Below are 27,669 nucleotides of genomic sequence, written 5' to 3'. Positions count from 1 at the left end.
TAAGAACTATTGAGTCTGAGGCTTGGCTTATGAGGGGGGAAAAGAACTTTGTGTGGACTTGGCTAAAAGCAGTTGGTGTGGAAGGCTTGCTGCTCTGCCTGTGTCCTGAGAATTTGTTCAGGCTTGCATTGCATAGAAATGGACTGGTGTGGGCAAATGAATATGGCACAGATGGAAAAGGAAACCCATGTAGCTGCAATTGTGTGAGAGATTACAACCATTGAGATTAAATCAGCTGACCCGCATTGAGACAACAGGAAGAATGCAGATCCCCTTTGGAAGGGCCTGAATGCAGAAGGAGTTCCCTGTTCCTCAAAGTCTTCACTATCCCACCCCCCTTGAATTAACAAGTTGGTATCCAACTTGGTACTATGGAGTATAACAAATACAGGAAAGAGGGTCATTTAGATTGCAACCCATTTTTATTTTGTGGAAATGGCATGGGCAATGTGAAGTTCCAATCCAAGAACATGGGATTGAAACTTTCAGTTTCCTTCTTAATGTGCATAAAGACATCACACAGTTTTTGCTTGTTGTCTTTGACGTAAGGTTTCACTCTAGCCCGGGCTGACCTAGAATTCTTGGGTTGGCATTGAACTCATGGTGACCCTCCTAATTCTGCCTCTGAAGTGCTTGGATTAAATCTCCACACTAATATCTGTTAACATCAAAACAATGATAAAATTACAGAAACGTATTTACACCATGAAAAGATAACATGCTGGAGCTAAGCAGGGGTGGAGGAAGGTGGCCCCATGAGAACCAGGGGAAGTGAGCCCCCATGTCTGTCATTGATGATCATTTCCCTTACATCTTACAGTTGGTAGAACTCAGTACTTGTTCTGAAATGCTAACCATCCACTAAGACAGTAGGTTAATAAGTACATCGTCATCTCAGTTTTACTCAAAACTAAATCAAACTCTAATTTTCTGGGACACAGCCACCTCCTTGATTGACTAGGCAGACATCGTGAGGGAAATTCATGCTCCAGTTTGAATCCCATCTCTTGACACAGCCTTTAGTATGATAGGCTTTTCTGGTGCCAGAAGTGTTTTCTTGCTAAGTATCATGGGGACCTGTGACAACAAAATAAGCACATTGAAAAGAAATTAATGAACCACGCCAACCACAGGAAAAACTAGCAAAACAGTACATTTTGGATGATAATGTTTTACAAACACACAAACACTACTTTCCTTCATGTAATAAGAGTTACTAATTCACTTTTATTAAGTGGTGGCAAGATTGTATAGCAGAAGTATTCATCCAAAAATTCATTTCATAGAATTCTTACTGAATACTTACTGTGTATAGGGCCTGAGAAGAGATCATGTTGACTCTTTTCTATCTATCTATCTATCTATCTATCTATCTATCTATCTATCTATCTATCATCTTTTTTTTTGTTCTTAGAGGTAGGGTCTCACTCTAGTTCAGGCTGACCTGGAATTTACTCTGTAGTCTTAGGCTAGCCTCGAACTCACAGCAATCCTCCTACATGTGCCACCACCACGCCCAGTTGCTTTTCTTTATATTTTTGATTCATTTCAATTTAAGCAAAGAAGTTACAAAATGTAACCCATGGGCTGAGGAGGTGGGTCAGTGGGTAAAAGTGCTCCCTGCACAAGCATAGGTACTTAAATTCAACGCCAGCACCCACATCAAAAAGCTCGGTAGCCATGCATGCCTTTAACGCCAACACTAAGGTGGGCAGAACAGGAACATCGTTGGACTTGCTGGTCAGCCAGTCTAAATGAAAAACAGTGCAAGATCCCGATTCAGTGAGAAACCTTTCCTCAAGGAAATAAAGAAGAAAGTGATCCAGGAAAACACCTGATACCCTTCTGTGGCCTCCACCTGTGTGTGCATGTACATAGGGGACATGCACTTGCCCACATGTGCACACACTGCATGCACACACACACACACACACACACACACACACACACACACACACACACACAGTGCAAACACCCCCCCCCCCTACACACAAAGTTTTTATAAAACCACACTTGTAGACATGACGGCATACTATTTTGAAAAGTAATGTCTGTTGAAACATGCATATTTTAGTTGCTGCACATCTCAGGTCTGTGGGCAGTCCATACCTTCTAAAGAGTCTTTCTCCATACCCAGTTTATCCCATTGGGCTTCAAGACTAAGAGGACATCAGGAAGAGTTGTGCTTTTCCTGCTTTTCTAACCTCTACTCTGGGCTTCCAAAGTGAGTGAGCACACACAGAATTGTGAGACCCACTGTGATCTTGGGGATGGTTCAGCCCCATTCTCTCAGAATCTGAGGGGGAACCACTAACAGAGCCATCTCTGGCCTTGAAAGAGGGAGGGACAAACAAACTTCTGTGGACCTTGAGCAGTGCAAGCTGACAGCTGACCAGAGCTCTCAGAGAAGATTTTACCCAGTCCTAGGCATGACAGGCTTACCTTCTTCAAAACAACACCCCCAAGGGTGCCTGCTTATAGAGCACCCACACTGTTTCCAGGAGGTCCCCCAAATTAGGGGAGAACCCCCTGTGTCCTCTTGTCTTTCCATGAAGAAATACTGCTGCTAGGAAAGAGCTACATGGTAACTGTATGTGAAACTACGTGTTAACTGTACTGGGCCTTGCTGCTTTTGAATCAATGACTATTATCCTTTTACAACTGTGGAGAATTCAATTCTTTCTCTGTAAGTACTATCTTATTATTTTAAACTATCAAATATCATGTGCGTGCTTTCTCTGGAGACAATAAAGAAGATGCACACTCACTCATATGCACAGATAGAAATGATGTTTGTTACACATCTAAAATTCAGATAAAATGTGTGTGAAGAAGCCCAGAATAACTGAAAAATCACAAGCAAACACTGGGGGCTTTCAATTGATAAACTAGCCTGAAGAGCAGCACTGGGAGTTTACAGAAGGAATAAAGTGAAATGATAGAGGAAGAGGGGGCAGTCTTCTCTTAGAGAAAGCACAGCCAATCAAACTGGTTGTTTTAACATAGGTAATAAGAGCAGACCACAATAACCAATCACAGCAGAGCCGTCAATAGTCCTGACAAGCCTGGAGGGACTTGTTCCAGGGCTTTGGACACTGAAGTAGCCTTGAACACGAGACATAATCGGGGCAGAGGGACGACTCATGACTCATGATATGTAAAAGGCACTCTGCGTAGAGCAGAGCTCCTGAATTGAGAAGTTAAGTAGTCACAGGGTCTTGAATGTTCAGGGTTTTCTCTGTCCTGCAATAATCCTTTAAAACAATGATTCTCCACATTGGCTACAAATGGGAACCCCACACTTGGCTTGTAAAGGCACACTCGGTGCATTATCGTAGGATTTCAGTCATGACCAGGCATGATGAGTTACTGAAGCCCCTCAGTGATCCAGGGTCCCGCAGTGTTGAGGACGTGGTCCCAGGAGGGCCGCTGTGAGCTCTGGTAGAAGAGATCCCCGCAGCCCACGTGACGGGGTTGTCACTGCACAGCATGTCCTCTCTCCGCACACATGAACTGAAGGCTCACCTGCACGTCACCCACCAGGCAGGTCAAGCATGCTCATGCGCACTGACTCCTCAAGGTGACATATTTACACACACACAACCCAAGGCTCCTCCGCTCATACCTGGCTCCAAATAGTCGACGAGTGAACACATTCTTTTGTATAAATTTCTATTCAGTTGAGAATAAAGACTTCCCACAAAACATTAGGAGTACCGAGAGATTTATTTTTGCCTCACCTGTGTTTCATTGCAAACTTGGAAGGAAAAGTTCTGCAGGATCCTGACGATAGCAAGTTTCATGCTCAAGAGAGCAAACCTCATGCCGATGCAGCTCCTGGGTCCAGTTCCAAAGGGCATGTATGTGTAAGGATTGATGCTGTCCTTGTTCTTCCTGCTAAACCTGGTGGCACCGCAGCAGAGGAAAGCAAGTTATGAAACACAAAGTGTCCCAGAGCCACATACTCAAGGTTGTCTGCCAGGCACCTGTAACTGCTTATGAAGCAGCTCCTGCAGGAATTTGGTTTGAAGAATTCCACATGAAATGTCTTTGTAAAATAGCTACCCTGTTGGGAAGATAAAAAATGAGAAAATGCTGTCTGAAGGTCAGTGGGTCACAGGGGCTGGGCAGGTGGATCAGCAGGTAAGAGAGCTTGCTGCACATGAGGACAGGCGTTCAACTACACCATCCACATAAAAATGTCCAGGTGTGGCTACACATGTGAAAGTAGCACTGAAGTGGGCAGAGACAAAAGCATCACTGATTTGCACAGGTTTGAACAAAGCATAGACAACTATGGTGTCAGCAGGAGATTCTGTCTTGGGGGGAAAAGGGTGTAAGGCTGAATGAAATAGGAGGACACCTCTAAGCTCTGCATGTGTGAGCATGGGCATGCACATCTGCACACACAGGAATGCATGTCCCCCACACACAGCAGAAATGTAGATGTGTCTAAAACAATAAAATTCCTTTCAGGATGCTAATGTGTTGTCATTCTGAAAGGTACATGTAAATTGGACAGGCTGCAGGAAAAGTAGGTTCATGACTCACACTGACATTGGCCACTTGCTCATTGAGGCATGAAAAGAAAATCTCTGACATTATTGTCATTTTCCCTCCTTTGTCCCTTCCCTTCTCCCCTTCTTTCTTCCCTATGACATTTTTCCTCTTTCTTTTGCATAGTTCCCCTCTTGTCTCTCAAAAGTTCTCTCCTTTCCTTGCCCAAAGAATGGACGAGGTCAGATAACCTCTTAGGTGACAGGATGTTTCTCAATAGTATTTCATGGAATTCCTTGTCTGTCAGCACTCACTAGGCTAAAAATCACTGAGAGTTTAATTAAGAATTTATTCAAATTTGGTAACTCCACCATAGGATAAGGTTAATGAAAATATGTTGACTTAGGGAGAGTAATAAGTATGTCAAAGTTATTATCAGATGTATTTTGAGCCAGTATTGGGACTATGGATCCATAACAAAAGTAGCCCATAGATATGGCACTGATGAAGATTGTGTGCATATAAAATATTCTCTATATAGTTTTTAATTGTATTTAGATTTCTAGCTGTGTGGACCATTCCTAATACAGAGCAGCACTGTTTGGTGACATCTGCACTGAGAGGACTATAACTTGTGTTCCAGAGTCATAGCTGTTTGAAAGTTCAAGGATAGAAGTGCTGAGCTTGGAGAAAACATAGGAGTACTCTGGCCAGAAACCTAAATGATGGGTCAAGTAATTGACTGCTTCACTGACTGCTATGTGTAGACTATTTATGAGCATGAGGGCTGCCACAGTCAAAAATGCTGGGTGAATGATGGCATATCAGGAAGGGCCCATTTAAGGGCTGATCAATGAAGACACTGTCCCCAAACACTTCATTTTCTATTTGTCTTACCAACATAGCAATAAAGAAATAACCAACTCGACTTCCGGTTAAGATGGCGGCGTAGGTACCACGCCAAAGCAGCCTAGGGGGGAAAAAGACCAAAAAAACTCAGCAAAATACACACTTTTACTAAAAAGTGAGGTGTATAGGAAATTAAAGCTGCAGCGGAGAAGTAGAAGAGTTATAGAGCATCCAGAGCCTGCACAGGCGGGAAAAGCGGCTCTGGCAGCTCGGCGAACCGCCGCGGCGCAGCAGAAAACCGCCAGACTCGGCTCGAGCCGCAGGAAAAGCCAGGTGCGGGATTTTCCCCTCACACCGCGCTCTCCGCAACTCGGAAACGTGAGGGGAGAGCGGCAGCGAGCAGCGGAGGAGCAGACCGCGAGGTAGAAGAACACGTGGAGCAGCGAGACAACCAGAGCAGCCGCGGCTCCCTCCCCTCCCCCACTGCCTGAACCCAGCTCCAGCAAACAGAGCAGCAGCCCGGGACCCGGCCACGCCAATTGGGCTGACAACGGGACCCAAGCAGGAGCAGAGTTTGGGAGCAACATCAGTGGCTCCAGCACCGGTAGCAGCGGCCCCAGCAGCAGCAGACCCAGGAGCGGCAGCAGCGGCAGATACCGCAGCAGCGGCTTCAGGGGGAGCAGCGGCAGTGGACACAGCAGCAGCAGCTTCAGGAGCAGTGGTGGCTCCAGCAGTGGCAGCTACAGCAGCAGCAGAGGCAGCAGCAGCGGCTCGGTTTGCCCTGTAGGAAAAGCAAGTGCCCAGCTCCAGAAATCAGAACAGCAGCCCGACAACCCAGGCAGCAACTTGACTGAGACCAAAATCACACAAGGTAACTGTGATTACACCAGGGAAGGGTCTCACTTGGCCACAAGCTGACTTGGATCCCTCAACAGACCAGAAATCTAAACCTCTTTGTTGATAGAGGATCTGGTCATTATAATAACTACTCTTGCATACATACTCGGGGCTGTTTTTGATTGAATGTGTACAGTGTTTAGTTAAATTTTAGAATCTACCTGTATTTTATTCCACTCAGCCTGCTTGAATACTCCTATAGCAGGGAAACTCAACCCCTAAGAACATCTCTGTAGATACTCTGAGAGTCTTAAGAGCCACACCTAATACCTTAAGGTCCTACCCTGAAAATATATTACATCAAATCAATTGATACAGCTAAGAATACACAGCTAGCTAGAAAATCCAAGCATTCACTTAATCCAAGATGCAAAAATATATACATTATAACACAAGAAACACTAAAAAGCAAGACGATATAAATCCACCTAAAAGTATTAATGCATCAGAAATGTCCTCCAGTGAGAAAGAGTTAGAGGAAATGCCTGAGAAAGAGTTCAAAAGAATAATTATAAATATGTTCAAAGAGGTCAAAGAACACATGAGAACAATCAAAGAGGAAATCACAGGAATCAAAGAAGAGGCAGGACACCAATTTAATGAAATAAAGAAGGCAATACAAGATATAAATAGGGAAATAGAAATAATAAAGAAAAACCAGTCAGAATTACTAGCAATGAAGAACACAGTTAATGAAATAAAAACTCTGTAGAAAATCTCACCAGTAGGATGGATGAGGGAGAGGACAGAATATCTAAGCTAGAAGACCAGGTGGCAGACCTAATGCAGTCCAACAAAGAGAAAGACAAACTTATAGAAAAGTATGAGTGGGAATTTCAAGATATTAGGGACACTATGAAAAGATCCAATATAAGAATTCAGGGCATAGTAGAAGGAGAAGAACTCCACTCCAGAGGCATAGTAGGCATCTTCAACAAAATCATAGAGGAAAATTTCCCCCAAATTGGGAAAGAGGTGCCAATACAGATACAGGAAACCTTTAGAACCCCAGCCAGACAAAACCCAGAAAGAACCTCTCCTCGCCATATTATAATCAAACTTCCAAACACACACACCAAAGAAAAAATATTGAAAGCAGTTAGAGAGAAAAATCAAGTTACCTACAAAAGCAAGCCCATCAGGATTACAGCAGATTATTCAACACAAACTTTTAAAGCCAGAAGGGCTGGGAGTGATATATTCCAAGTTCTGAAAGATAACAACTGTCAACCAAGGTTACTTTATCCTGCAAAGTTATCCATTCAAATAGATGGAGAAATAAAGACTTTCCATGACAAAAGCAGGTTAAAGGAGTATTTGAAGACAAAACCAGCTCTACAGAAAATACTTGATAGAACCCTCCATGCTGAACAAAAGGAAAAGCACACATATAAGGAACCTAGAAAAAACAAGCTATACTCAAATAGCAGTTAACAGAAGAGAGCACAGGTAGAACCAGAAACACACACACACAAAAAAATGGCAAACATAAATACACACCTTTCAATAATATCTCTTAATATCAACGGTCTCAATGCCCCAACGAAAAGACATAGATTTGCAGACTGGGTTAAAAAGCAGGATCCTGGGGCTGGAGAGATGGCTTAGCGGTTAAGCGCTTGCCTGTGAAGCCTACGGACCCCGGTTCGAGGCTCGGTTCCCCAGGTCCCACGTTAGCCAGATGTACAAGGGGGCGCACGGGTCTGGAGTTCGTTTGCAGAGGCTGGAAGCCCTGGTGCGCCCATTCTCTATCTCTCCCTCTATCTGTCTTTCTCTCTGTGTCTGTCTCTCTCAAATAAATAAATAAATATTTAAAAAAAAAAAAAAAGCAGGATCCTACAATTTGTTGTCTCCAAGAAATTCACCTTTCTACAAAGGATAGACATTATCTTAGGGTGAAAGGTTGGAAGACGGTGTTTCAAGCAAATGGGCCTAGAAAACAAGCAGGGGTTGCTATCCTAATATCAGACAGGGTAGACTTTAGTCCGATGTTAGTCAAGAAAGATAAGGAAGGTCACTTTATATTGATTAAGGGCACACTCCAACAGGAGGACATTACAATCCTAAACATATATGCACCTAACATGGGGGCTCCCAAATTCGTCAAACAAACACTATTAGAACTAAGGTCACAGATAACACCAAACACAGTGGTGGTGGGTGACTTTAACACCCCACTCTCATCAACTGACAGGTCATCCAGGGAAAGAATAAACAGAGAGGCATCTGGACTAAATGAGGTCATAGAAGGAATGGACCTAACAGATATATACAGGACATTTCATCCAAAGGCTGCAGAATATACATTCTTTTCAGCAGCACATGGAACATTCTCTAAAATAGACCATATATTAGGACACAAAGCAAATCTTAACAAATTCAGGAAAATTGAAATAATTCCTTGCATTCTATCTGACCACAATGGAATTAAACTACAAATCAGTAGCAAGAAAGGCTATAGAGCATACACAAAATCATGGAAACCAAACAATACACTACTAAATGATGAGTGGGTCAATGAAGAAATCAAAAAGGAAATCAAAAAATTTATAGAGTCAAATGATAATGAGAACACAACATACCAAAATCTCTGGGACACAATGAAGGCAGTTCTAAGAGGTAAATTTATAGCCTTGAGTGCCTATATTAAGAAATTAGAAAGGTCGCAAGTAAACGACCTAATGCTTCGCCTTAAAGCCTTGGAAAAAGAAGAACAAGGCAAACCAAAAATCAGTAGACGGGAAGAAATAATAAAGATTAGGGCAGAAATTAATGAAATAGAAACAAAAAGAACAATCCAAAGAATTAATGAAACAAAGAGTTGGTTCTTTGAAAGGATAAACAAGATTGATAAACCCTTAGCAAATCTGACCAAAAGAAAGAGAGAAGAGACACAAATTAATAAAATCAGAGATGAACAAGGTAACATCACAACAGATTCCAGAGAAATTCAAAAAATTATAGGGACATACTATAAAAGCATATACTCCACAAAGTATGAAAATCTGAAAGAAATGGATGATTTCCTTGATCTATACGACCTACCTAAATTAAATCAAAATGAGATTAATCACTTAAATCGACCTATAACAAACATGGAGATCCGAACAGTTATCAATAATCTCCCAACTAAAAAAAGCCCAGGCCCGGATGGATTCACTGCTGAATTTTACCAGACTTTTAAGGAAGAGCTAACACCATTGCTTCTTAAGCTTTTTCAGGAAATAGAAAAAGAAGGAATTCTACCAAACTCCTTCTATGAGGCCAGCATCACCCAAAAACCAGGCAAAGATAGAACAAAAAAAGAAAATTACAGACCAATCTCCCTCATGAACATAGATGCAAAAATTCTCAAAAAAATATTGGCAAACAGAATACAAGAGTATATCAAAAAGATCATTCACCCTGACCAAGTAGGCTTTATCCCAGAGATGCAGGGATGGTTCAACATACGCAAATCTATAAATGTAATACATTACATAAACGGGTTGAAGGACAAAAATCACATGATCATCTCATTAGACGCAGAGAAAGCATTTGACAAAATCCAACATCCCTTCATGATAAAAGTTCTACAGAGACTGGGAATAGAAGGAACATATCTCAATATAATAAAGGCTATTTATGACAAGCCTACAGCCAACATATTACTAAATGGGAAAAACTGGAAGCTTTTCCACTAAAATCAGGAACAAGACAAGGGTGTCCACTGTCCCCACTTCTATTTAATATAGTTTTGGAATTCTTAGCCATAGCAATAAGGCAAGAGACACACATAAAAGGGATACAAATTGGAAAGGAAGAAATCAAGTTATCATTATTTGCAGATGACATGATTCTATACATAAAGGACCCTAAAGACTCTACTAGCAAGCTGTTAGAGCTGATAAAAACCTACAGCCATGTAGCAGGATACAAAATAAATACACAGAAATCAGTAGCCTTCATATATGCTAACAACAAACACACAGAGGATGAAATCAGAGAATCACTCTCATTCACAATTGCATCAAAAAAAATAAAATACCTTGGAATAAACCTAACCAAGGAAGTAAAGAATCTATACAATGAGAACTTTAAGACACTCAAGCGAGAAATTGCAGAAGACACTAGAAAGTGGAGAAACATCCCTTGTTCCTGGATTGGAAGAATCAATATCATGAAAATGGCAATCTTACCTAAAGCAATCTACACATTTAATGCAATCCCTATCAAAATTCCAAAGGCTTTCTTCATGGAAATAGAAAAAACAATCCAAAAATTCATTTGGAATCACAAAAAACCTCGAATATCTAAAATAATACTTAGCAACAAAAAAGAGGCTGGTGGTATCACCATACCTGATGTTAACCTATACTACAGAGCCATAGTAACAAAAACAGCATGGTACTGACACAAAAACAGACATGTAGATCAGTGGAATAGAATAGAGGACCCAGATGTAAGCCCAAGTAGCTATAGCCACCTAATATTCGATAAAAATGCCAAAAATACTCATTGGAGAAGAGACAGCCTCTTCAGCAAATGGTGTTTTGAAAACTGGATAAATATCTGCAGAAGGATGAAAATAGATTCTTCTCTCTCGCCATGCACTAGAATTAAGTCCAAATGGATTAAAGACCTTAACATCAGACCGGAAACTTTGAAACTGCTAGAGGAAAAAGTAGGGGAAACCCTTCAACATATTGGTCTTGGCAAAGACTTTCTGAATACAACCCCAATTGCTCAGGCAATAAAACCACAGATTAACCACTGGGACCTAATGAAATTACAAAGATTTTGCACCACAAAGGACGCAGTGAAAAAAGCAAAGAGGCAACCTACAGAATGGGAAAAAATCTTCGCCAGCTATATATCTGATAGAGGATTAATATTTAGGATATACAAAGAACTCAAAAAGTTGAATAATAAGGAATCAAACAAGCCAATCAAAAAATGGGCTATGGAGCTAAATAGAGAGTTCTCAAAGGAAGAAATACGAATGGCATATAAGCACCTAAAAAAATGTTCTACGTCACTAGTCATCAGGGAAATGCAGATTAAAACTACATTGAGATTCCATCTCACTCCTGCCAGATTGGCCACCATCATGAAAACAAATGATCATAAATGTTGGCGGGGATGTGGAAAAACAGGAACCCTTCTGCACTGCTGGTGGGAATGCAATCTGGTCCAGCCATTGTGGAAAACAGTGTGGAGGTTCCTAAAACAGCTAGAGATTGATCTACCATATGACCCAGCTATAGCACTCCTAGGCATATATCCAAAGGACTCATCTCATTTCCTTAGAAGTACATGCTCAACCATGTTTATTGCTGCTCAATTTATAATAGCTGGGAAATGGAACCAGCCTAGATGTCCCTCAACTGATGAGTGGATAATGAAGATGTGGTACATTTATACAATGGAGTTCTACTCAGCGGTAAAGAAAAATGAAGTTATGAAATTTGCAGAAAAATGGATGGACCTGGAAAGTATTATATTAAGTCAGGTAACCCAGGCCCAGAAAGCCAAGCGCCACATGTTCTCTCTCATATGTGGATCCTAGCTACAGATGACTGGGCTTCTGTGTGAGAATGAAAATACTTAGTAGCAGAGGCCAGTAAGTTGAAAAGGAGACATAAAGGGTGGAGAAAGGAAGGGAGGAGGATACTTAATAGGTTGATATTGTATATATGTAATTACAATGAATGTAATGGGGAGGTAATACGATGGAGAATGGAATTTCAAATGGGAAAGTGTGGGGGTGGGGAGGGAGGGAATTACCATGGGATATATTTTATAATCATGGAAAATGTTAATAAAAATTTTAAAAAAATATATAAAAAAGAAAAAAGAAAAAAAGAAATAACCAACTCTTTTTGGATCTCAACTGTCATGGAGGCAACCTCCACCTTTATGTACACTCCAGAGGGTGCAAGCGGATAAATCTAATCAAATGAGCAATGAAAATATTTCCTAAAGGTTTTCTAGTGGTTCACTTAAATAATTAAAAGGAATACCCAAGAAGCCCTGCCCAAGATTTGTGCAAGTTCCATAATAATTGTTACTTTCTATTTAAAAAATCACCATTCCCTGATTAAAAGACATACATGCTAGTGAGTGCAAAGCCCTGTGGAGGTTATCAGTGAGAGATATCAGAACATTGCACTAGAATGGTTCAGGGTGGGATTACTTTTCCATGGTATCTATACCTTTCAGGACAAAACTTCTCAGGCTCTGGCCAGTGCTGTGGGTCTTGCTGAAGAGAGTAGGTCGGTACCATCACGATTGTCCCTTTGTGGATATATACACCATTGACCTCAACATCTTTTTTACAGACCCTCACAATTCTGTTACCAACTGGATATAATCTGAGATTTTCTTTGACTACCATATCCAGATACTCCATCTCTACCAGGGCATCATGGGTGGCAGGTGCCTGTGAAGAAAGGAACAGATTTTGGTAAAAAAAAAAAAAAAAAAAAGATTGGAAATTAACTTGCAGCACAGTCTATGCAGTGCTACTACACTTTTAGGAGCTGTGACATTGAACTTGTGTTGATAAAGCTTATTATCATTAGCAAAATATTTCAAAGAAAACCATGAATGTAGCAAAATCCTCTCTTCCTAGAGCTCCACTATTTTTAACTGTTTTTCTGAAATGGAGTCTTGCTATGTGGCCCAGACTGGGTTTGTAGTGCAATCCTCAGATTTGACCTCCTTGATAGCTGAGATTATAGTCATGTATCATCGTGACTGGCTTAAAGCAAGCTTTTTAATGGATAATTCATGATTGCTAACTCATAACATCATATAATTAGAGAGGAGATAAGTAAATGAGAGATGATAGATACAAAGATGTGATTATAGATATAGGTATTAAATATAAATGATATAGATGTAATTAGAACAGGACAGTACTAGATGAACACTGTGAATACTCTAGTCCCTTATATCCCATCATGATAAAAGTGGTTCATGATTGGATGCTAATTGGGCACCCAGTGTCAGTTCTAGTGACAGTTCTACTGAGAACAGGAGCTCACACTTAGTCCCGTCTCATTATTGAGTCAAGTCTGCTGGTTGTTTGTTCAGGTCTTGGTGGTGGGCTCTGAGGAAGACACTCTGTGTCCACCTCAGGGTCAAACCAGGCAGCTCCAGGGTCCATGTAATTTCCGATACTGTAGGCTTCCAGGCTCAGCAGAGTTGTGAAGATGGTGTGTGAAATATGTGCCCATTGTCTAATGTGATATTGGAATAAATGTAACATTGAAGACATACAGTGTGATCCAGGAGACAGATCTGGCTCACATTCTTGCATCATCGCCTCTAGCTAACATGACTAAAGAGAGATGTATGGGGTTTAGCTGAGTCAGTCTTCCCAATTCAGCTAAACTCAAACTTTCTCAGTCAACAACCAGGCCAGAGCAGGTCCAGCAATATCCCCCATAGCAGATATGTAGGTACTTGAGTATTAATGCTTATTCTTCAATGCCACATAAGTTTTGTGGACTTTTGTGTGCTGTTATTGTGATGACAGATAATAATCATCAGGGCTAGTACTATGTTATGTGGATTTCACTTTCCTGAGAGTGGAATTGAGTTCCTCTGCTTGGTCTTTTGTCACTTTCTTATATCTTACTGTGTTGCTGGGGAAAGAATCAATGCTAACTCTCTTTGTAAAAATTCTCATGCAAGTGATGAGCAGGCATTCTCCTTCAGGCTTCACATCTTCTCTCCTTCTTCTGGACACATACACTCACCTTAGCAGGCAAAACTCTATCAATCTCCTCTTGCAGTTTCTTCTGAATGTCTGGGTGAGTGGCCAGTACATGCATCAGAAAGGAAAGGCTGTTGCTTGTTGTTTCATAACTAGCCATAACAAAGAGAACTATTTGGGTTATAATCTCCTCATCAGAAAAACCTATGAGAAAAACAGATAATTCATATCAAAGTGAAACATCCAAGGTTTGATAGGAAAAACCCAAATGAAGCTCCAAAATATCTAAGGATAAACATCTCGAAACAATTCAGTCACCCTGAAACTTGCACATCCAGAAAAAGGCATAAGCATTATATCTAGGCTCTCCCGGGGTTGATAATATTCATGACCTTCTGTTCCTAATTATGAAAACCTTGCCCCACAATAAGTGGGAAATTCCCAGAGATCACATACAGAGTTATCATTCTATGAATTAAATAATTATTAAAGTACTTTAATTATCCATAAGATGTGGGATGGCATTTTCCCACAGGAAAAAAATATAAGCTTTTGAGATAAAATATGGATAGAAGGGCTAGACAGATGGATTAGCACTTAAGGCCTGCAAAGACTAAGGACCCATGTTCAACTTTCCAGGTCCCACATAAGTCAGATGCTCCAGGTGACATAAGTGTGCAAGGTTGCACATGTGCACAAGATGGTGCACACATCTGGAATTCGAGTTCAGTAGCTGGAGGCCCTGGCATGCCAATTCTCTCTCTCTCTCTCTCTCTTTTGCTCTCTCTCCTAAATGAAAACAGCCCACTCTGTTGGGCTTGCCTCCAAAAAAAAAATACAGCTAATAAGCTGAGAGAGCTTGCCTTGGCAAGGTTTCATCATATATAAAGTTCAGTGGTCTTTCATTTAAACATGTTTGTGAGAGCTAATTGGATCCATGCTGGGTTACATAGAAACTCTTTGCTGAAAGACTAGTCCATAGGACAGTACCATCTGCGGACTTCTTAGAAACACACAGTGTCACACTCAACAGATTGAGTTTATAAAACTTGTACTTTCATTAACTGCAGAAATCTGTGTGTACAACTTCTACTGAGATGAAGGGAATATAAATTTGAGATTTGTCAGGTAGGTGAAGTCCTGGGGCACAGGATTAACAATGGATAATCTCAGTTTATGCAAAAATTAGAGATCAGGAAGTAAAAACATTAGAAGAGAGCTGACTCATCCCAGCATAATGAATTATATTGAGGGAGCAGAAGAGTATCTTTGATAGATAGCCATTAGGTATGAAATATAGGAAGATAGGATCCAGTGATCATTACTGGACTTGGTCCTTTTGATGCACAGAACTAGGGAATCAAGGGTATCCACCCAGTGGTTTAATGCAGAATAGAAGTCAGTACACAGTGCGTGGAAACCTCCTGTACTTGTGCAGAATGACCCTCCCTTACAGACCATGCTTACCTCTATAAGGCCCTTTGGATTTCTGAGTGTTCATAATCAGTTGAAGAAAATAATCTCTGTCCTGGAAGCAGAAAGAACAATTTTCTAGAGTGAATCCAGAGTAAAGAATTTAACTTCCCCTCTTAGAATGTGGCCTGCTTGTGTCCACAAGTATGACTGGTGGCATTCCTTGAGTCATCAGTGGACAAAAACATCAGCTAACATGTGTTCAGAAATAAGATACTTCCCTGAGAGAAATACAGCTATTGCTACAATTGCTTTTGGTCTTCATTCTCCCTGAACTTCTCTAGCTTCTGAACACAGACCCTAGACAGAGAGCTGCAAGGCTTCGTATGCTTCCCACCACTGTCTCAGGAAGAAGTCTTGGACTTGGATTATTTGTTTTCCCATCTTAATTCTTAACCAATGGTCAATCTACTTACATTTGCAGATTTCAAAACATTCTGTGTATCTTCAAATATCTTGCAATAGTACATTATTCTAGGAAACATTATGGTTACTCAGCCTGTCTCCTTGACTTGCAGAGAGCCTTGTATTATCTTCAGGCCATATATCACAATACTCAGCTAGCAGCCTGCATGCCCAATGCCCAGACAACACCTCTACTCACTAGAGGCCAAGAAAGGCTCAAATATAACATAGACCAGACTTCACCAGCCTGACTAGAGCATGCCTTCTCATGTAGAACCTGTCAAATTAGAGGCTTTGGACTGAAATGATTCCTTGAGAATACTCACCCTGGGGAGTAATTAAATTTGTAAATGGTAATTTTTATTCTTTGAAAGATTTGAAGGGAAGGAAAGTGAAACATTATGTCCTCAATATTGTGCCCAGGCATTCTAGTTTTCATTCCTATGGACTAATGTTCATCTGTCTCTCTGACACTTTCTCAACTGACTTTCACAGATTTGATGCTCCTCTCTATACAGTATACAAACTTGTTCTCCCCCTACCATTATGAAAATCCTCAAAGGACACATGCACAGCCCAGCATATTCAAGTAAGAATGCCCTCATGACACCACCACCATATTTTACCTTTTTTCTAGAATCAAGGTGACTTTTCTTTATTCTTGTTACAAATTGTTTGAAAGATTGCAGAGAATCATTTGGTAAAATGAAGGTCTTCAACATCTCATATATTGGGACAAGAGGTGGAAAGAGTACTAGACAGAAAAGGCAAGAATAAAGTTGATAAAATTGTAAAATTCTCCTTAAAGCAATTGCACTTTTCTGAAGCAATCAATAGATTAACAGCCACCCATGTCTCAAGCAGAAGTCAGTGCCTCTGCGGACTTCAGGCCACTGGCTGAGAAAGGGCAGATCACACACAGGTCTGACACCATACAGAGACACCAGTGGATCCTTCTACGCTTTGGAGTGACTGAAGGAGCAGCGTTACATTCCCTGACTTCTGGATCTTCTATCTATTTGGGAAAAAAAATCTTTTGGACACAACCAATCCATTCCTATAATTATTTCCATGGCTCAGGAAAGAGCAGTCAAATTAGAAGTAGCACATATCTCCTCAACTGCCATGGGGTGAAATGAGAAAAACAGTAACACGAAGTCACTTGCAAATTTCTCAATTATGTGCAAGTTGAACTTTCTACTCTTCAATAACCAATGGGTCTAAGAACTCAAAACTGCAATTGAAAACTATTGAAATGAGTCTTAGATATAGTTCTGTGGTTGAGTTTTTCCTAGCATTAATGAAGTCCCGAAATTAATCTCTACATGAAAACAAAAGAAATGAATACAAGGAAAGTGTAGAAAGGAAAAAGAATATAGACAATCTGTGGGGTGAATATAAATTGAGGGCATGGTATAGTAAAATTATCAGGAGAAAAGTTAGCATTCAGGGGGGGATTTGTACTGTTATTTTTTAACTTTTTTTTAAATTTATTTGTGTAGCCTGATGTTTTTAATCTCAAGTAAGTTTGCAAATTTGACAATACAAACCACTAAAACCTAAAATTTCATTAAGACAAGCCGAAGGAAAAAATAGACTAAATTAAACTCTCACAGAATCCACAATAAAGAACATTATTATTATAGAACGCCAAAACCAAAAGGTAATTATGTACCATGGGATATTTTTTATGATCATGGAAAATGTTAATAAAATTGTGAAAAGATAAAAAATAAAATAAAATTAAATTAAAAAAAGGTAATTCTGTGCAATTTTCAGTATAATTAGCAAGACTGTATAGATAGGTTCATTGGTTAAAGAAAGAGAAAGAACCCTATAAGAACTTATCCAGATTAAGATACCACATATAGCTACTGATCTTGAAAAAATAAAAAAGATTATAAGCCAATTCACTCAAGTTGTATCATTACAATGACCACACAAAGTAGATGATTTAAATTCAATGGGTAAAATCCTACAGACAGTAGTACAGAAAGAGGCAAAAAGAAATACAAACATAAACAGACCTAAAACACACAAAAATACAATCTAAACATATCCTCAAATATATCCTTAGTGGTGAACTCTACCAAACTCTTAAAGAACAATAAATACAAATTCTTCGCATCACATGCAGACATTAGAAGGCTAGAAGAAAATTTTAAGTTTATCCTTTCTGGGGAATATTACCCTTATACTAAAAGTAGACAAACATATCACAGAAGAGTGAGACTTATAAATATGGATGCACAAATCCTTAAAAAAAAAAAAAAAGCACCTGCAAGACAATTCCACAGACACACAAAACAACTTGTGCATATAACCACTTGGGTGGGTGCTGCCCCTGTTCACAAGGGCATGTGATATGATAATAAAAGCAAACACAACACAAGCATCTCAAGGGATGGAGGGAAACTACTTCCCTAACATCCCAAATCTAAAATCACTTTGGGACACAAATTCCCATCCTACCAGAAGTAGCAGGGAATTCCCTCAAGCTCCTGAAAGCTTTCTATAACAATCTGGATGAGGTGTTGGGGGCCTCTGGGTCTCTGGATCTCTGATTTGGTTGATTTTGTTGATCGCCTTCACCCTTGTGCTGGTACCTGGTTCATCACTGAAGCAGACCAAAAATCAACCCAACATGGCTCAGGGAAATTTGGCGGAAGAGGGGGCGGAAAGAATGTCAGAGCCACATGTTGGGTCATGATATGCAGAGACATTTATTGTACCCATAACTGTGGGCTAACTCCACAATGCATGACCCATATACCTTAACAAGGAGGGTCCAGTGGGGAGGGGTTAGGTCACGGATGAGCCTAATAATGGTACCAAACTGACTGTATTTGCTGAATACAAAACTAATAAAAAAATAAAAACAAAATAAATAATAAGGACTTCAAAAAAAGAAAAAAACAAAACAACAATCTAGTGAGAACACTGCACCTGATTTCTACAGGTTCCCCCAGGAACAGAAGAAAGATCAGGGCACTCGTTCATCACCTCTGTCCCCTTATGGCAACGGGAAGTGAAAGCATGCATCAATGCATGAAAATCATTTTGAAGTCTGTGCAATGCTGACTATGGTTTTGAAAGTATTCTAAGATTTAAAATAGGTGTAAATTCACAAAACAATAAGACATATATTCTAAAAACCAGAAAACTTTGTAAAATGTACTGAAGAAGACAAGTGTGAAGGAGTCTGATGCTCATACTTCAAAGAAATTAATAGCATTGAGGTTCCTCAAGTTGATCTATGTATTTGACACCTTCTGCAGTAGAATTATAAGTAGCCATTACATAGAAATCGGGCAGTTGTTTTGAAAATTCTATATGGAGTGTCAAAGGACTCTAATATCCACCACGAGTCCGGAAAAGTAACACGAACGCTGTGGAACTCATGGTTTTAGGCTGAAACATTCACCCTAAAGCTAAGATCATCAAGGGCATTTGGAATTGATGTTAGGAGAGACATGTAGATCAGTGGGATGGAATTTAGAATCCAGAAGTAAACTCCCTATAGGTTTTTGATTCTGGTGTCCATTGTAGACTCATGTGTTCTGAATGCTTAGGTCCCAGCTGATGGCAAAATTTTGAGACTTGGAGCTTCCTAGAGGCAGTGTGTTGTCGAGGGCAGGCGTAAGGGTGTTAAAACCAGCTTCCCCCTGTCAGTGTCTGTCACACTGTCCTGCTGCTTACCATCATGGAGCGTCCCCTCAAGTCTGTAAGCCAAAATCAACCCTTTCCTTCCACAAGCTGCTGTCAGACAGGAGTTTTCTTCCAATGCAAAGTTGACTCTAACACTCATGGATGCTTTGTCCACTGAATTGTAAAAAGAGCATCATGGAGAAAACAAGTAGCCCTTTCATAAAATAACTAGACCTGAGATATTTGGATAATCACTGAAAATAGAGCAAAGATCTGAATATAAGAGCTAAACTGTACAACTCTTTAAGCCCACGGAACTAATTTTCACATCAGGTTTGGCAATAGATTCTTAAAGATTAGGTCAAAGCACAAGTAACAGGAGGAAATGCATCAATTGTATATTATCAGAATTAAAACTTTTGTAGTCAACTGGCATACGCTTGTGAAAAGACAGAAGGAAAATTCTAAAAGTCATAACTGAGAAGCTAATTGTATAAGGGTATGTAAAGAAATCTTACAACTCAAGAAAAATATAATTTACCTATAGCAGACCTAATTTTTATATAAACATGTTATTAAAATTTTAACCTTATGAAATATCATTAAAGATGGGTGCAGTGGTGGGCACCTTTTATCCCAGCATTTGGGAGGCAAGGTAGGAAGATTAGTGTGAGTTCAAAGCCTGCCTGGGAGTACAGAGTGAATTCTAGGACAGCTTGGGCTAGAATAAGATCCCCACATCAGAAAAACAATAACAACAAAAAATTACATCCTTAGTAGTTAGAAAATGGGTCTAGAGTAATTGTCCAGTGGTCAAGGGCACTTGTTTGACAAGCTTTTGATTCCCCTGTACCAACATAAAGCCAGCTCCACAAAGCGACACATGCATCTGGAGCTCATGTGCAGTGGCAAGAAGACCTCGTATGCTCTCTCTCTCTCTCTCCTTACAAATAAATAAAAATATAAGAATTATAGAAATGAAAATCAAAACCACAGGTCTATAACATGATACACCCATTAGAGTAGTCATAATCCGAACCATGGACAAAGGAAGTGTTGGATGGGCCATGGAGGACAGAGCCCTCCTGCATCCCTGTTGGGAGGATATGACATGGCTGGTAGATTGGAAAGGATTTTCTCAGTTAATTAATATGTTTAAAATAGAATTACTTTGTAACTCAGCAATGCTACATCTGAGTATGTACCCAGAAAAAAATGAAAACAAGCATTCAAATACAATGCTATGTGCAAATGCTCACAAGAGCAAAATGAACAATACTAAAATGGAAAACTTGGATGTCCATCAACCAGTATAAAACATTATTGGTCCATACAAAAGGGAAAGAGTGATGCTTGGGTCACTTGGAAACATATTGGTAGCTGAAAAGCCACATATTCTATGAGTTCACTTATTTGAATTGTCTAGTATAGATAAAGGCAGAGACAATGGAAGAGTGGCTGTGCAGGTCAAGGCTAGTTGGCTGGTGATGGTGAGAAGGTACAAGGTTTCTCACTGGACATAAGTGCTTTACAGTGAACACTGATCTTGACTTTGTTAGCATTAGATATTGACCTGTGCATTGTAAGAGGATGACTTACATGGCAGGTGAATTTATAAATCGATTTGGCTGTTATATTTGGGGAAGAAGGGAAGAAGATAAAGGGAGAAGAAATACTGTACATACCACTTAAGAGTAGGAATGGATTTAAAGCTTTTGATATGAAGGTATTCTTTACTTTCTCCATGAATGGGTCCTTTGGGTTGTTGAGGAAATTGATGTTCACTCCAAGTAAAGTAGCAGTGGTGACATCCATGATGTAGGCTCCAAACATGCTGGGTAGAGGGACATGGAGATTTAACATATGCACCCTCTCTAACTTCTCTCTACATGTGCACAGGAAGTGCGGGTGCTTTATCCACTGGGGAAAGAAGCAAAGAGACTTGCAGTATCAGTGCTGGGATATCCAACATGTTTGTCGCACCATCAACTCACTCATGTCTATGTCGGGAACAATAGCGCAGGCACCCTTGTTCTATGTGAACTGGGGACACTGAGGTAAGTTAGGCATACCTCTAAACCAAGGAGCTTACTTTTAAAGAAAGAGATTAATCATCCGACAATTCAGGAATGTATGTGGCATGTGCTGGAAAGAGGTGGGAAGCACTATGCTTCCCAAGGACAATGGTGGAAAACTGATTGCTCATATGAGAGTCTAGAAAGGGCACATTGCAGCCAGGTCAAACGTGTCCACTTGGCAATAGTGGCATGTCTGTTATGGGAGAAAACAAGTTCTCTCTGATTGGACTGGAGGCCTGGTCCATGGGAGGGAAGACATGCCTGTTACTGAAAACCTAGTGAAATGCCCATGGCTGGAGAGGTCATACACCCCAGGGGAGGAATGTCTACTGTTGGCAGACTAACTGAATTATACTGTACTCACCAAACTGCCCTCTAAACACTTATATTTATGCCTATATATTAAAGCTACTCTCACTCTTGGGTAGAGAAGCTTCTCTTATCAAATAGTAGTCACCAGTGGAGTAACTCAAAATTTACTGGAGTGCTTAAAAGAAGTGGCAGTGGAGTGTTGAACACTTTGTGTTGAACACTAAGGGAGACATCTCTAACACACCCTTGAAGGCCCAAGGTTCGCTGTGGAAGAGCTGGCAAAAGAGTGTGAGAGCAAAAGGAAGGGGAATACTACTTGCCACACAGTGTTCCAGACACAAGATGGCCTTGATACTCACTGACCTCAAAGTGCCTGGCGCTTCCTCCGCAAGATCTGCATTTGAGGAGGGGAAAATGGTGATATCAAAATAGAAGAGAGGTTAATTGTAAAAAATGGATCCATGGAGGGGGGGAACTACAAGAATGGAAACAGAGGTAGTGGGAGAGAATTATCATGTTTTTTTTTTTTATTGTCTGTACTCATGAGAGTTGTTAATAAAAAGTTACACAAGCAAAGGTATATTAATTTAGGTTTTTCTATGCTCTGAGCTGATTACACATCAGTTTGTTTACAGAAGAACTACACTCTGTTCTGAGCAGTCAGGCACATGAGTCCAGGACAAAATCAGGTTTTCTCCTGCATAGATATAATCAAAATGCCCAATAGCTAGAGGAGTTGGTGCACATCTCTAATCCCAGCGCTCAGGGGCCTGATGCAGGGTGATTGGGAGTTCTAGATCAGCAAGTGTTGACCAGCAAGTTTCTGTCTCAAAAGGCGTGGCACAGCATAAGCTGGTGAGAGTAGTGAGAAGTGACCATGGTGTGCTCATCCCTAAAGAGGGCATCTTTTGGCACCTCCCCCCCACCCAAGACTCAGAGGACATCAGAGAAGAGAAGATGGCAAAACCGTAAGCTCAGGGGAACAGGGAGGAGGGCTGTGGGATGCCATCTTCTGGACTTGACATGACATGGCCATCGCACTCATGAACTCAATGTAGCTGTGGTTTCCCACACAACGTCGAGACCTCCTCAGCATCCAATCTTGGATGGGGAGGGCATCTGGAGATCCCACTCCTCATAGCTAAGGGAGGGGTAGCCAAGTTCTTTGGCGGTACACCCATTAGCAAACTGAGCATTGTCCAGTAGATAACATCCCAACCATGCTTATACAGCAAACCTGACTTTCTCCCTGCGGGTCAAAAATAAAAATACATGAAAGCAGGAAGGACATTAGGTGGGAGGCAGGGGTTTAGTGGGAGGAGAAAGGGGACAAGGGAAAATACTAGAGGGCAAAAATATATTATATTTGCATAAAATTGTCAAAAATAAATTACTTTTAAAAAGAATAAATGAGGCTGGAGAGATATCTCAGTGGTTAGATTTGCTTGCTTGCAAAGTCTGACAGCCTGGGTTCGATACCCTAATACCCCTGTAAAGCCAGATACTCATAGTGGTGTGTGGCTGTGGGGTGCATTTGCAGTGGCAAGAAGTCCTGACATGCCCATTCATTCTCTCTCTCTCTCTATTTTTGCAAATAAATGTATAATAAATACATAAATAAAGACAATAAATGATATTGGAAAACAAACGCAATCCTGTAACCATTTAAGTAATAAAAGGTTGTTGTACTTATAGCCTTTAATACTGCTCTCTCTCTCTCTCTCTCTCTCTCTCTCTCTCTGTCATGAAGACTTGTAAGTTGCTCCAAGGACCACATTGCAACTTTCTTTCCCAACCCACTGATTCAACATATACTCAGGATATTCTTCAACTACCATTCCCACCCTGTATACTCACAAGTTAGGTGTGATCAGGGTTTTTCTATTCTAACTATTTATTTTGTCATCTAATTAGATTATAATAGGTGAGAATTAAGTGAGTAAACTAATTTGGTTGAAAGTCATAGAAGACTCTTCTCTCCCAGCTGTTCGGTCCTGTCCTGGAAGTGACTCCATAGTTAGTGGGCCATTGTAACACCACACTGCTGCTTCTAACACAGCCTTTGGAATTGCAGCTCCCTGAGGGGCTCCTGACAGCTGACAGTCCCAGAAGATGTCTTGCTACTTACTCTTTTGTGTTGACAGGCTTGCCTTTTTCTGCCTCTCCTCTCAAGGTCTGAACCAATGTATCTCCATACCATTGAATGATGGGTAACATCTAGAAATGAAACACAAAACCATGCGTACTTAAGTTTAAAGACTTCAGTCCCAGAAAGACAAGCTTTTTGAAATAATGAATTCACAAGAGGTGTTATAATGAATCGCATAATGAGTCTCATTTGACATTAAGACAGAAGATCATTTTTAGGAAGTTCAAGCTCAGAGGACTACACCTTGCAAAGGGACTGTGATCTCGGCTGCTCCCAGCCTCCTATTTCATTTTCCAACATTCCTAAGAAGAGTCCTCTGATTTTCGTACCTCCTTGAGTCTTCCACTGGTGAAGGTGGGAGACAACAGCACTCGATTTCTCTTCCATTCTTCATCTTTACACAAAGCAAGAGATTTTTTCATACAGTCTTTCACAGGACCAAACACCTAGAATCCAAAGGAAATAGATTGCTCTTTATGTAAGTTTGGAGATTCTTCATAGTTGTAGAAAACAGTCTGAGCACACAGCATTTGTTGATACAACATTTAGTAACTACCTACTGTTTGGCAGACCCTATGCTTGGTATTCACTGCGAGTATTCACATTCATATTGCCTCCTGGTGTATAGGAATCAGGGCGATTCTGTGATCTACGCCTTTACATCCTAGGCTCCTTTGAGATGCAAATCTCTTTTGAGGAAGGGAAAGTGTGCTTCCAGCTGACTAGACAGAATGAGACCCAGGACATTCTCCAGGGCTTTGCAGAGTAGAAATGGTTGGATGACAAGTACTAGGTGACCATGGGACATTTTTGTCTCCAATTAATTCTGCATGTAAATTATATGTAGCATGAATTGGCAAATGACATGTAGATGCTTTGATTATTTTTTTATAATTGTGATTTATGCACTTAGGATTTATTATTTGTGTGTGATTGTGAAATAATAAGGTAATGTTAGAAATACTTCTCCCTTAAATCTTTATCACTGGCACAAGGAAAAGGGAATATTATTCAACTTTTGTACTGGGAACTGTCTTCTCTCTTTCATACCTATTAAATTCCATGCCTATTAAAAAAGAGAATAAATGATATTGGAAAATAAAAGCAATCCTGTAACCATTTAAATAACAAATGGTTGTTTTACTTATAGCCTTTACCACTACTCTCTCTTTTTCTTGATTTGGAGGAAGATGCTGAGGAAAAACATACTCTTTGTGATATTTTGCTTGTGCCTTAACAACTCATGTAGAATTTTCAGTTGCTCCAAGGTCCAATAGACCTAATGTGCTACTGTTGTGAAACTTTCTATCACTTCATCATAAGCTGAGCATATCATTTTCAGATTCTGATCAGTTAAAAATATCTGCTCTTACCACTTGTATTCATCATACCCTGGAAATCCTAGCTAGTGGAATAAGATAAGAAAATGATATAAAAGACATAATAATCACATATCAAAAATGTAATACCTAGCCGGGCGTGGTGGCGCCCGCCTTTAATCCCAGCACATGGGAGGCAGAGGTAGGAGAATTACCATGAGTTCAAGGCCACCCAGAGATGACAGAGTTAATTCCAGGTCAGCCTGGACCAGAGTGAGACTCTACCTCGAAAAACCAAAAAAAAAAAAAAAAAAAAAAAAGAAAAGAAAAGTAATACCAGGGACACCATTTTTTCATAATACCTCAAAGAATATGCCAAATGTTAAGAAATGTTGAGTTTAGTATGTTGTAGGATATAAGGCAAACACAAACTATGTAGTAACAGTAGTTTGTGAAAATATTAAGTACCCAATACCATTTGCATAAGCTAAACCCAAAGTAAAATCATGTGGAAAATCAAACAAAATATGTACAGTGTCTCCAGGATATACACTACAAAATGAAACAATGAAACCTACAGAAATGGAAACTGTTCATGTTTTGGAAGCACAAAGTTTAATATATATGTGTATATATATATATATATATATATATATATATATATATATATATATATAATGTTAAAAACTATTTTTATTCAAATCTCTGCAATATATTCACATACAAGCTTATGGCAAATTTGCATGGGAAGGCAAAAGGCCAAAAATAGCTAAACCTAATCACTAATAAAAATACACTTGGAAACCAGATAGATGCACATGGTGGCACATGCATCTCGAGTTCCTTTGCAGTGGCTAGGGGCCCTGGTGTGCCCATTCTCTCTCTCTCTCTGTCTCAAATAAGTAAATAGGGCATGAGGGCGATCTGGCTGTGACATCCATCGCCCCATTGATCGCCAGGGTTGATTCAGCTGATCTGGCTGGCTGGGTGGGTGTTCCCTCCCTCCCTCACAGAGCCATGTGCGTCCCTCCAGAAGCTGCACTGGGTGGAAGAGGATGACCTTCCCCAAATGGAGAAGGACTGGTGTTCAGTCAAGGGTATACAAGTAGTTGCGCTCCCCTGCTAGAACCCCCAAATAAGCTCTCAAATAAAATTAATTAATTAATTTAAAAAATAAAAAAAAATACACTTGGGGGCTGGAGAGATGGTTTAGCAGTTAAGCATTTGACTGTGAAGCCTAAGGACCCCAGTTCGAGGCTTGATTCCCCAGAAGCCACTTTAGCCAGATGCACAAGGGGGCATATGTGACTGGAATTTGTTTGCAGTGGCTGGATGCCCTGGTGAGCCCATTCTCTCTCTCTCTCTGCCTCTTTTTCTCTGTTGCTCTCAAAATAAATAAAAATAAAACAAAAAAATTAAAAATACACTTGGGGGGGCTGCAGAGATAACACAGCAATTAAAGACACTTGCTTACAAACCTTGTTGGCTACAGCTCGATTCCCTGTTACCCAAGTAATGCCAGATGCACAAAGTGGCACACGCATCTGGAGTTTTGTTTATAGTGGCAAGAGGCCCTAGCATGCACATGCTCTCTCTCTATCTCTCTCTATCTCTTGCTTCCTTTCTTTCTCCTCTTCTGCAATAAACAAATAAAATATTAAAAAACACACTGGGAGGAATCATTCCAATAATCAGGAAAATGAGCTATTGGAGGAAGGACAGTTAGAGTGATCAATGAAAAAATTAGAAAATGTGCTGGAGAGATGGCTTAGTGGTTAAGGCATTTGCCTGCAAAGCCAAAGGATCCAAGTTCGATTCTCCAGCACCCACATAAGCCAGATGCAGAAGGGGGTGCATGCATTTGGAGTTCCTTTACAGTGGCTGGGGACCCTGGTGCACCCATTCTCTCCCTCTTTCTCTCTCTCTCTCTCTCTTTCTGCCTCTTTCTCTTTTTCAAATAAATTAATTAATTAAATTTATTTTTAAAAAAACATGAAAATGAGCCAGGTGTGGTGGTGCACATCTTTAATCCCAGCACTTGGGAGGCAGAGGTAGGTGGATCACCATGAGTTCAAGGCCACCCTGAGACTACATAATGAATTCCAGGTCTGGACTAGAGTGAAACCCTACCTCAAAAAAAAAACAAAAAAAAAATTAAAAAATAAAAAGAAAGACGGAAAGAAACGAAAATGAAAAATGAAGCCAAGTATGGTGGTGCATGCCTTTAACTCCAGCACTAAAGACACTGAGGTAGAGGTATTTCCAGGAGTTTGAGTCCAGCCTGAAGCTACAGTGTGAGATCCAGGTCAGTCTGGGCTAGAGTATGAGACCCTTCCTTGA

The 27,669-nt window shown here is 40.3% G+C and overlaps 1 protein-coding gene across 1 annotated transcript in view; it reads right to left on the bottom strand.

Moving 5' to 3' along the window:
* Positions 1-512: 512 nt before the first annotated feature.
* LOC101595472 (cytochrome P450 3A25-like) overlaps positions 513-27,669 on the bottom strand; it is a 33,604-nt gene continuing 6,447 nt past the window's right edge. Inside the window, exons 5-13 of the mRNA XM_004666332.2 lie at positions 24,340-24,456; positions 23,990-24,078; positions 21,157-21,305; positions 16,450-16,577; positions 15,413-15,473; positions 13,989-14,149; positions 12,438-12,664; positions 3,741-3,903; positions 513-1,077 (exon numbers count right to left, since the gene is read on the bottom strand). Of these exons, the coding sequence (XP_004666389.2) occupies positions 982-1,077; positions 3,741-3,903; positions 12,438-12,664; positions 13,989-14,149; positions 15,413-15,473; positions 16,450-16,577; positions 21,157-21,305; positions 23,990-24,078; positions 24,340-24,456 (1,191 nt within the window). The 3' untranslated portion in view covers positions 513-981. The remainder of the gene's footprint in view (positions 1,078-3,740; positions 3,904-12,437; positions 12,665-13,988; positions 14,150-15,412; positions 15,474-16,449; positions 16,578-21,156; positions 21,306-23,989; positions 24,079-24,339; positions 24,457-27,669) is intronic.

This window comes from Jaculus jaculus, chromosome 2 (genome assembly GCF_020740685.1).
Source record: "Jaculus jaculus isolate mJacJac1 chromosome 2, mJacJac1.mat.Y.cur, whole genome shotgun sequence".
NCBI lineage: Eukaryota > Metazoa > Chordata > Mammalia > Rodentia > Dipodidae > Jaculus > Jaculus jaculus.
The sequence above is the reverse complement of the archived record's forward strand: the minus strand, read 5'-3'. Positions and strand labels throughout refer to the sequence as shown.